Source organism: Neopelma chrysocephalum, unplaced genomic scaffold (assembly GCF_003984885.1).
Source record: "Neopelma chrysocephalum unplaced genomic scaffold, ASM398488v2 Primary Assembly neopelma1_26, whole genome shotgun sequence".
Lineage (NCBI taxonomy): Eukaryota > Metazoa > Chordata > Aves > Passeriformes > Pipridae > Neopelma > Neopelma chrysocephalum.
Genome location: NW_020897695.1, coordinates 17388602 through 17400673, shown reverse-complemented (window position 1 = coordinate 17400673; position 12072 = coordinate 17388602). Strand labels below are relative to the sequence as shown.

Genomic DNA, 12072 nt, shown 5'->3' with positions numbered 1-12072 from the left:
GCCAGTATTACGTTATTTTTGCCGTTTCGAACAACCATTACACTGTTCTCCAAAAGCAATTGCATTTGATAGCAAGGTAAAGCTTTCCAGCAACCCAAATCCTTCCCAAGAATATTGCTTATTATTCGTCTTGTCCACCCTAACTCACCAAATCTCTAAACTACATAGAATAAGCCATTGCTTTATTTCTGATATTTTCCTGCATAGAACCACCACTGTTTACTTCACTGAAAACCCCTGTGCCCTTCTCAACTCTTGCTTACATAAGTCTGGGCATGAATCACATACTGCTTAAAATGTTCTAAAGCAAACCGATACTCTAATCAAGAGCTAATTTTCTGTGAAACTCTTAAGATCAAAGTAGTCCCTTCATTTCAGCAGCATGAAGAAGACAGATTAACAAAGCAAGATTTCTCTCATTTTCCATTTTACTTTTTTTTTTCCCTTCTGCCACTGTGCTCTGTGCCGCTTTTACTTCTCACAGCAGCTGAACTCCAGCTTTGTCTGAGGTTCAAAATCTGTCCTGTTGCACAGCAAAACAGACCAGGCAATATTGAGATCTTGGAAAATAATCACCCTACATATTTCAGGTTTTTAGGTATTATGTTAGGAGGAACTGAGAGTTCCCATGGTTTGGTTCGGAAGGGACCTTAGAGATCATCTGGTCCCTGCCACGGGCAGGGACACCTTCCACTGCAGCAGTCTGTTCCAAGCTCCATCCAGTCTGGCCTTGAACACTTCCAGGGATGGGGAACCCAAAACTTCTCTCTAGGGAACCACAGGCGTGTCCCCTCCATCAACCAGTCTAATGTTGGCATCCACCTGCTACCCAGTATGTTCTGCTGCCCCTTCTGTGGGCGCCAGAGGGAGCCCACACCCAAAATCACTATTCCAAGAGGAAAGTACTACTTTAACTCAGGAATACTCATATTCACAAAATTAACACTAAAATCAGTGCTGTTCAAACCATTTCAAGTAGGAGCAGGGAAGTGATCCTTCCCCTGTACTCTGCATTGGTGAGGCCACACCTTGAGTATTGTGTTCAGCTCTGGGCCCCTCAGTTCAGGAAGGACATTGAGGTGCTGGAGCGGGTCCAGAGAAGAGCAACGAGGCTGGTGAAGGGACTTGAGCACAAGTCCTATGAGGAGAGGCTGAGGGAGCTGGGGTTGTTTAGTCTGGAGAAGAGAAGGCTTAGAGGCGACCTCATCACTCTCTTCAACTACCTGAAGGGAGGTTATAGCCAGGCGGGGCTTGGTCTCTTCTCCCGGGCAACCAACAATAGGACAAGGGGACATGGGCTCAAGCTCTGCCAGGGGAGGTTTAGGTTGGATGTTAGGAAGAAATTCTTTACAGAGAGGGTTATCAGGCATTGGAACGGCCTACCCAGAGAGGTGGTGGATTCACCATCCCTGGAGGTTTTTAAAAAGAGATTGGACGTGGCCCTTAGTGCCATGATATAGTAATTGGAGTTGGATCAGGGGTTGGACTTGATGATCTTGGAGGTCTCTTCCAACCCTACCTATTCTATGATTCTATGATTCTAAGTAGGCCCTGATGAAAAGAATCAACTCATGTGAAATAGTCTTTAAATTATATTTTCATTTTAGAAAGCACAACCAAAACCTTTGAAAACCATAGCCTACATATGTGCTAACATCTCCCCAAACACAAGGTAAATCACAAGAACTACACAGTTTCTTTATCTTTTGTGATCACCTATGGCCATACTGACATTAGAACATGCCTCCTTGGTGATCTAGCTGGCACGTAAGCTGAGAAGAAAAACAATTAACAGTTTTGTGAACACTGAACCTTGCGTCCCCCATTACCATCCCTACAGCACGGATAACTTAAAAAGAACAAAAATATGCCCATATTCCTTTATTGTCCCCACTTAGTGGAGATTCTATCATCTACACCACCAACACTATCAAATTCTTTTCTGCATTCTTATAACTTGTAGCACTTTCTATGTTTAACAGCAAGCATTCCTACCAATGGAGACTGTCACCTACATAAAACATATACACATAGTTCCACCAACATCCTCAGAAAGAAATCTATGAACTCAATGTTGCATATTATCACGTAAAACACTTCTGTAACACATTTCCTGCCAGGATGTTTCTTTAGCCTTGTTGTAAAACAGTCAGCTAAAGAGCTGAGAAAAATGGAAAATAAGAGCCCTGACATTCATTTCCCTACTATTTTTAGAAACAAAAAAATCATGATTATCATATGCTGTTAAGTAAAGGTACTGCTCCTTCCAGTACTTAGTATTAATTCCAGATTAAGACATTTAAAGAGCATAGTATGAACACATTCTTTGCATTGGCAATGTTCCAGAACAAGAAAAATAAAACATCTAGCAAAGTCCGTAACTTACTTCAGAACATCATCTCTTTTGCCATACTCCCATACTACTAAAAATGACAACAATTTTTCAAATATATAAGTCTTGTGCTGTAACTTTTTGACCAAAACCCTCACAAAATATTTCACAGCAGAGTGGAGATGTTCCCCTTACCTAGCGAAGCGTAGGATCCTGGAGGTAGACCAGCAGCTGACAAGCGCCCAGCTCCAGCTGTCTGTCCAGCAGCGTGCCGGGCCTTTGCACCTGCGGCAGCGTTGACATCGATGTCACTGCGAGACCTCTGCAGGGTTCCAGGGCTTGGAACACCCTTGCTGCTTCCTGAAACTAGCAAAAAAACCAACCAACCAAAAAAATTACATGTAAAAGGCTAACATATTCTACTATCACAACATATTTGCACAAAGCAGAGAAAACTATGTAAAATGTTTAAGTGAAGTTAAGAAACAAAGTAATTACAGAGAGTAAAAAGCAAACTAGACCTGGTGTTGCCATGAAATGCATATAAAGGACAGTCTGTTTTACAGTAAGTACTTATCTTCATTCTGCATGAAATTTTAGCATTATTTAATGCAACTGTGTGTTCCCTCCCTAGTACAAATGAACGATTATGCGATTTATTACATTAGTAAATGCTTCACAAACATAAGAAAATTCACAGCATCCCCTGAGATACTGAAGGAAGAAAATATTCCCACACTTCAGCTAAGATAAAGCCCCAGGCAAGCTGACTGCATACTCTAAAATGCTTTAGGGTCTAGTGTTCTGTACTTTTGTATTCGCCTACTATTATTTACTGAATTTTAACTACTTGCTTCAAATTATTTTAACCATTGTTTTAGGTCTTCAAAACTTGACTCCCCTTAACAGTTTCAGTATCCAAAAAACAAGCACTCTCAATTACAGGCCATTTGTAAAACTCTGCAAGGAGTTACTAAGACACAGTGAAAAGAGACTGAAGTTATTAAATTATGAAAACTCAAGACAAAATTTAATTCTTTGAATCACAAATATGTGTTTGTATTTTTGTTTTTTTTTTTAATAGAGAGCAACAGCTACACGGGAACAGATGAAAGGGACAATGAGTCTTTTATTTCTAATTGATGTTAAGACCAATAATCATGAACAGACCAAAGAATAATGCTTTGTTTCTTTGAGAGCGACTGTTCCATGACAAAATTCCAGGAAAGATGATCAATTAATAACAAATTATGTCTTATACTTGCAACAATTGAAACTATAGAAAAGGTGAAGCGAGTGTGAGGCAATATTAGCCCCAGGTACAGTTTGTAGCAACACATACCATTATTTAACTTGGAAACAGGGTAAATGTTGAGACAGTAAAATTTTAAGCTGTATTTAGAACTTTTAATTCAAAGAATATAAAGATCAATTACTATACACTATGCCATATTGCTACCACCTTACCTCTGCCTGCAAAACTTGCTGGACTGGCTGCAGACCATTTAGAAGACAGAGGTCGACTGAAAAAAGTCCATAAACCCAATAAGTAAGTTCCATGTATCAGATCCAAAAGTCAACAAAAAAAGAGAGGAGAAAAAAAAAAAGCTTCTGTTTTTTCTCCCCTTCAACCTTCTCAGCATACTTTAGATAAACATTTTAAATACAGAATGATAAGAAAAACAGTATCATCCTTTACATAAAATTACATCTTCATCACAAAGCACTCATCACTCACTTACTCACAGGCACACTTTGCTAACAAAGTTCAAGCATTACAGACTTGGTCACAGAAACATTTAAGATAGTCAGTACAACCAGAGGGCTGACCTTATAAATCAGCTGTCAAACAAAAATAATGGAAGCTAACCAAAAAGCTTTATTTACAACAGAAATGAAGTGATGTTTGCAGTAACAAGAAAAAAAAGATGTACAACTCATAAGCCTCCTCCAGTCCTATATGTCTCAAGAATTGAGTTACAATTAAAAAGGGAAAAGTTGAAACTTCCAAGCAGCTAGACTCCATTTCCCCTCTTCAAATGTTAGAGGCTTCTACAATTTACAAAAGGAGAAAAATCTCATGTCTTTTTCCTCTATGTTTTCATTTCCTTTTTATTGCAAAAAACAAGCAAAATAATTTTGTCTACTCAAGTTTAACTGTAAGCGCATCCTTCCGCCTCGTTTGGAGGGTAAAATGCAGCCAGAGGGACCAGGGAAAAGCAAAAGACTACTAGAAGAAAGTATGATAGTTTATTCATTGGTTGAGTATCTGAAGGTTTGTGTTTGTTGAAATAGTTGAATATTTCATCAGTAGTCAAATTATAAACTGAGTCAGAGTCACAGCTTTAGTAAAAATAATCCCTCTCTACTTTAAACCTAAGAGTAGAGAAAAATGAGGTGCCTAATATGGTATATTTATCCCAGTTACCAGCTCAGGTGCTCAAGGATAATATAGAAGTCAGCACCATTACCTATCTCCTCACAGAAGATCATGTATTTGCAGCTGATTATGAATAAATCTGCTTTTCTGACATTATTAGCTAGTGTTTTGAAGCTATTCTGATGCAAGTAAGTTGAAGAGGCCAAGGTAGAACTCCTGGGTGCATCCTGATCTTACAGCTTGCTCCAAAGAGAAGTCCCAGACAACTGTCACTACTGCGAACAACATTTTATAAGCTGTTTCATATAGATAGGCACAAGTCACCACATTTCTCTCATGCCATCATCCTCTTTAAAACCATTTTGGATCAATGATCTGTAAGACCTGTAAGTTCAGGGGTTCAAAAATCCCAGAGGATCACACTTTCAGAAAAACCATTTCCTAAGTTAGTCTACACAGGGGGAATTCAGCATCTATATTAAACGCCAGAAATAAAATTCTGAGTAACAAGGTAAAAATAACATCCATCTGAATGCAAATCAGTGAGAAATCAATTAAAATGTAAGTAATTTCTAATAGCATAATCTCTTCTGTTCATTTCTTATATTACTCCTCACCTTCTGTAGTGCAGCACTTACATGTCTTGCAATATAGGAACCAGTACTTGAAGATTTAAGAGTATTTTAAGATTCTAATTTCCCTGTAATTTAGTTTTGAATAGTTTATTACTAGCAAATCATTAACTGCACTTTGATTTTCAGACAGGGAATATAGATTAATTTAAAGAAGAACATTTAATCTTGGAATAAACATTTTTTTTGTGGCCAAAGAAGTGCTACCAATAGCTTACATCACAGACTATTTTTTAAAATGTTTTTTATAATTACAAGCATCATAGGAAAGATAAGATAAACCTCTGGTATTTAAGGTAGCAACGAAAAAAAACAAAAAAGGAGAAAAAAATTAACTTCAATATGCTAGAAGCAGTCTTTGCTTTCAAGTCAAAAGTGAGCAGAAAAGTTCTCTGGCTTTGGCAATGAAACATCTGAATTGAAATCTTAAGAGGTTTTAATACTTTGAGGAAGCTCTCTAGAATTTAAAGGAAAAAATCACCACATACTACTACTACTTCACATTTTTACTAAAAAGGCAGTAGATTTCTCTTGCTATTGGTACCCAAGCAAACATTAATTTATTCAGCTCAAGAATGTCTAGGCATTTTAATACACCACTGACTGCAGCACAGACCCAATCCTCTACTAACTAGAATAGCTGCAAAATACTGCTAATACATATTCAGAACTGTGAAGACAAGGAAAAAGAAATTATCTCCAATATGAATGAATTTCACTGTTGATGTCCCTTTCTCGTGCTTGCCAGTAAAAAGGGATAAAATAGGAGGAACACCATTATACCTTTCCTAGATTTATTCATTGCACCAGAATGCCGGACATTAATATGCAAATCTTGAAAATATTCTGTGTTAAAGAGGCTGTTAAGGAATAAATATATATAGGAACAACCTGTTAAAATCCAGTTAATGACTGCCCTTATTTTTCAGCTTGCTGGGGTAATACTGTCACATAGCAAAACACAATAAAAAAATTAGGAGTGACAAAATGAAATTGGAGCTTTTCTGTATAGAACAGGAACCTGGCTCATTTGCTCTTGAGGAACAGTTTGTATTTGTTTATTGGCTCAGAAACAGCTAAGTGTCCCTTACTTGAGGCTCTCCTGTGAGCTGGAGGATGACCTGTCTGACTGAGGGAGAGATGCTATACTGCCAGAATTCTTCAAGTACGTCTGAAGGCTTCTTTGATAGGGTGGCTCCAGAGAATTGTACAGAGTCTCAGCTTCACTAGGAAAGTGATTTCTAAGACCAATATAAGCCCTGCAAAAGAGAATAACCACATGTAAATGCTCTGTATTTTCTTTAAAGTGTGGAGCCAGGAAGTAAAGATTACAGAATAAACCATGGATGGGAGGGAAAGGAACTCAGACTGAAAATATGTAATGTATACAATACTGCTCATCAAATCATAAAAGAAAACAGCTACATGGACTAAATTTATCTTTTCAAAATAACTTAAGTCTATCCTCTGAACTTCCCACAGTCACTTACCAGTCCTGTGAGGAAGCTAAAGGAATTCTTTTCTGACCTTCTAGCTAGTCAAAGTGCTTAATCAATGGGTGAAGAATGATTATGCAGCAATATCGGCCTTTGTAACTCTTGTTTCAGTAAAATCATCAAATGCCACACAACAGTATTGACTGACTCAGCTTTCAGAATGTCTTTTGCAAAAGAAACTAGATAGTAATTGAAGAACAGAAACATCAATTTTCAAGCAAACTTATGTCCTTCTATCAAGCCATAGTTAGCAGCTCACCTTAGATTACAACCTTCTATCACTCATCTAACACATACAATTTTTCAGAGGAAAATGTAGTCAAAACTCACTTTCTTGCCTCCACTCTTGCTTCTGCATCAGCATCATGAATGCCCTTCTTGATTGTTTCAACCAAGACAGCTGCATGCCTGGAAGAAAGACACTCTTCATGCTATTTTGCTACTCCAGAATCTATTTTAAGTGGTAGTAATTAACATTACTCCAAGTAATAGTAGTTCTTTCCAAGGTATGCAGTAAACAAACACTTAAGCACACTTATAACATAACTGTACCTTCTGTACAGGTTCAGGTCAGCTTCCTCCTTCAATCCATATGGATTTTAATCTACTTTTCTGACATATGCCCACCTATGACACTTAAAAAATTATTTTAGATACCTTTTTTAAGACACCTGCTTTCCTGAAATGCAAAAGCTTTTTCCACTACTATATTAATAGTAAGAAAAAGGGAAAAGTTAAGAATAGCAAGTTCTCTTACTGGAAATTTGGCTCTGAAAGCTTTTGGCGTATGAATTCTAAATCTGACCGAAACTGTGACAATAAACAAATTTTAATTCAAGGTCAGTTTTGGGTGGGAGGTTTGTTATTTTGGTTTTTTGGAGGAGAAAGGTGGAGGTGTTTTTTGGGTTTTTGCGTCTTTTTTTTTTTTTTTTTTAGAAACTTTGACATAAATCAAATGAACTCCCCATTGCTCCCTTTCTCAGGAGCACCCTGAGGAATAGAAATGTGACTATGGAGTTGGACGAACTCTTCAGAGCCTTCTCCGGATGCCCTTTAGTCTCTTTGCTCTTCCTTTGTGTTTACAGTGACCATCCTGCAGAACTGATGCACGTAGTATTTTCCCATCTATCTGGAGAAGCTACAGCATGCTCTTACTCATTACCAGAAAAAGTCCTCCAGCCTAACCTCACTTGCCCTGTTTTATGGCAAACACACAAGTTTCCTCCTTCCAGGAGAAAAGACAGATGCTTACCTCTGTATGCACTGCTCACATGCAGTACAGGAGAAGAGACAGAGGGTAAGGAGAGGGGGCAACAGGAAGCCAAGGCTGGAGCATACAACTCTCCTTTCCTCAGCACTTGAATGAGCCATGTGACCTGCTGTGCCAGAAAGGCTGTCTATGCTCAAAAGGTTGGCCAACACTGAACATAATCCAATTAAAGGATTCTATGACAATGTTTTTGTCTTAAATTGCATTAGCAGTTCATTCTTGGGAAAAAAGTATACTGGCCCATACCTTTCCAATGAATGTGTTTGCCACTCTTGTAATAACAGGTCTAAAAATTCAAAGGAGCGCCTATAAAGACAGAACAAAAGTTATAATTAATACTCGCTTCTCTAATGTGGCTGTGGAATAAACACTAACTTTATTCTTTCACCCTGAGGAAAATAAATGAAATAAAAGTACATTTATCTGTCAAGTAAGGAAGGACACCGGTCACCTTATTGCAAAGTTAAAATATTCGGTAGAGAAAACAAATACGCAGGCTAATTAATCTTAAACTTCAAAATAATAGATGTAGTTCAATTAACCATGTACTACTCAAGTCATGTTATTACACATATGCTAAGTTAATTGTATTAGCCCCAAAATAACAGACAAAACTCAATAAAGTTAAAAAAACTGTACAGAGTATAAAATCTTACATAAAAAATAAATACTTAAAGACACAATATAATATTTCTCTAGTAGTGTATTTCTGTCCCAAACACTATTCCCATCCTTTCATCTGTCATTACTGAGCATGTAACATAAAGGAAAATATGAGACCATTAGTACAGGGCTCTGCATACAGAAAGCACTCCAAAAGATTTGCTGGCACTGCACAAATGAAGTTATATCACCACATACATTATTAATTTGGAAATCTTGACAATTTAGCAAACAGCCATTAGCAACAGGCATACTTTAAACTATGTCTAAAGCTACATCATGATGAAAAAAATCAAACTGACACAGATTAGGGAGGTGTACATAAGTTTTCAAACAGGTAGTACTCAGTTACCTGGAACTGTGACTTTTTCTGGTTATGTACCATCTTTGACCTGTTCTGCAGGGACAGATTTTATTTTTATTCTGCTCAAATCCTTTGGACACCAGCAAGGCAGGGCAAGAAACCCTGAAAGGCTTTTCACTATCGCAACCAATCTAGTGTTTTGTTGTCTTTCCAAAGGAATGAAAGCAGCGTGGAAACACTGCCTTCACTGATGCTCACAGTACCAAAGCCACCTACAGTCTAATGTTCCTCAGTAAAGCCACCGCAAGTGGAGGCAAGTGGCTGAAATTAATGTGGTAGTTTTCTGGATAGCACTTTTGTGTTATCCACCGTTAATGGCCATAAATCTTCTAACCTGTTCATTTTCAACATATGATAACCATATTTTAGAAAATTATTAAAGTTGTTGCTTTTTATTTATAAGGTACTCACCTTCTAACTGCAACTGATTTTGAGGTACAGTTGCTTGTTATTAAAGGTATGAGTCGTGGCACATGAGTATGCTAACAAGAAAAAAGGACAAAGCAATTAATGACAAAAGCATTCCTAAATTCTGAATTTGTACTGTACTAATTAAGTAAAAGAGAATTAACAACATAATAAAATGCTTATCAAAACTAAATCATAGAATACTATTAAATAACAGACTGCTGCTAGCACGTCAATTGATTAAAGCTAATTTTTTCCAAAAGGTCAAGCAAAAGTCACCTCCAATGCCATCAACAACCACATCACGATATGCAATATTTTGCTGTCAGAAGTAATACATGAAGGTTCAAATGTAGCTGTCTCAAAGGAGTTGGAAGTTGGTGTTATTCTAGTTTTGCCAAACTAGTAATAGCAGTCTTAAAAATCAGTTATGGAGTAAAATCATCATCATCATGGCTAGGCTTCGCGAACGAAGATTTAGGAAGGCTCTATCCACGACATGGAGCAAAAAGTAAATCAATGAACCTGAAACTATGGGCATTCTTTTAGGGATCAATATATTTAGTGCTACAAAGACCAAATTCCCTTTAATGCAAAATACGTCAATAAAGTAATAAAAGCATTGACACATAACATAAGCAAGCTTATGTATATAACCTATATGGAAACACCTAACATTCTGATGAGAAAAGAAAACCGCTGAAGTACCACTTAAGGTAGGTAAGATAAACTACATTAAATCCAAGTGAAATACTTGAATTCAGAATTAAAGCAGCCTTACTTCAGCTTATCCTAACTAATCGTAGGCATAAAGTATTAATATTTTAATTCCAAGTAAGAGTAATGTGGTTCAACAAATCTATTTTCAGTTAATTTCTTGAGTCCTTTACTAAATACCTACTGTAATTTTTAAAATACTCCCCAATACAGTGTGAAACCGTAGGCTAATTAAAACAAACAACAGCTTAAAAAGTACTATTTCATGTATCATATTTTGTCCTTAGGTTATAGCTGCAGGATATAAACACACAAATCACCAAAAAAGCAGAGAGATAATGATCAGCTCACAGAATACTGCCAACTTTAGAATTAGGAAGGAATTAATCAAAAATGTGGAACACCCTAACAGTTGCATTTGTTCATACTGATACACTTTTAAACACAATTTTAGGGAGTTTGTTTGCATTTTGCATAGTTCGCATATTATTGCCAGAAAGGGACAGGAGGCAATATCAGGGATAAAAATAAAATGTTTTTACAGCTGAAGAAACCTGTACGTTTCAAGTCTTTGGAGCTACTGGCATTGTAATTTCTAGAAAGTGTTTTGCAAAGGAATCAAACCTCAGGCTTGCTTTCTCATTCAGCTTTAAGAACGCACATTTCATCTGTTACTTCTGTGAGGCTGTAATGATACATGCTTCCTCCCAAACTACCTTGCAGCTCCGTTGACTAACATGAATCCCACCTCCTTCTGGAAAAGATTTTCTGCCATCATGCCATCTCTCCATGATTCCTTCCCCAACCCCCCACACTTTTTTTTTTTTTTAATTGGTTTCCTGATTTACTAAGAAAGAGAAATCAGACTACACTAAGAACTACCTGGAGAAGAAATATGAAACCCAATAAAGGCACAAAGATGAGATGAAGCTCTTCAAGATTACCAGTATAATACAGCCTCTCTCTTTTTATGTAGACTCACTCTCATTGCAGTTACACACTAAAGCACCAGAAACTGAACTGGCTGTCCCTGGATTCTGGTAGTAGTTTTTGAACAAAACACTGACTCCAAGCAATAGCCTGTGCTCTAAATATTCAACTGATCACACACACCCTGAGATCAACACTCATTTAGTCCAAAGGATAAAAGTCCAAGGGTGTGTGGGGCTGCACTTCTGTTTGACTCTGATATTTATTTCTTTTTCCACTAAAACATGCATTTTCTGCCAACACCTCGCATAAGCCATTTACTGGTTGGGTATTTAAACACTATGGAGCGGATTTTCTTGCTTTTATGCTTCTAAGACAGTATGTTAAACTACAGCTAAGAAGGACAGAAATTTAAACAAAATCAGGGCCACTATAGCTGATGTGCAAGCTTGTCTTCAACTGAACTGAACCAATAAAGCTAATTTAATATAATTGGTGAATTTTTATTTCATGCTGCTTTTCTGGTGCTCCTATGAACAAGACAGAGTTAGTTTCTTACATGCCTGAGCTCGTCTAGACTGCTGCAAACGGTATTGTTCTCTTATAACTTTAATGATCCTGTGTAAGGTGTATTTTTTCCTTAACTCTCAACTCTGTGTCACCTCACAGTGCAGTGTAAGAGTCTGTGGAAAAAATGCTGAGGGATTTTATCTAACCCCAAGTGCTGATACAAAGATCATGCATGCAGAAGTCTCAAAGCACATTCTTAAAGGCATAGACAGACAGAATAAGTACAGATTCCAAAACACACTGAGGATGGCAATTAAAGGGGTGAGTGATGAAACCACTTAGGTTTCCAACAACTTACAAAAATAAAACC

At 37.3% G+C, this 12072-nt stretch overlaps 1 protein-coding gene across 38 annotated transcripts in view; it reads right to left on the bottom strand.

Moving 5' to 3' along the window:
• Positions 1-12072, bottom strand: part of CLASP2 (cytoplasmic linker associated protein 2) — a 155205-nt gene that overhangs the window by 54436 nt on the left and 88697 nt on the right. For all 38 annotated transcript variants that reach the window (XM_027675745.1, XM_027675728.1, XM_027675727.1 and 35 more), the window contains 6 exons: positions 9549-9619; positions 8357-8416; positions 7171-7248; positions 6436-6603; positions 3800-3855; positions 2528-2698 (listed from right to left, as the gene is read on the bottom strand). In XM_027675745.1, the coding sequence (XP_027531546.1) occupies positions 2528-2698; positions 3800-3855; positions 6436-6603; positions 7171-7248; positions 8357-8416; positions 9549-9619 (604 nt within the window). The remainder of the gene's footprint in view (positions 1-2527; positions 2699-3799; positions 3856-6435; positions 6604-7170; positions 7249-8356; positions 8417-9548; positions 9620-12072) is intronic.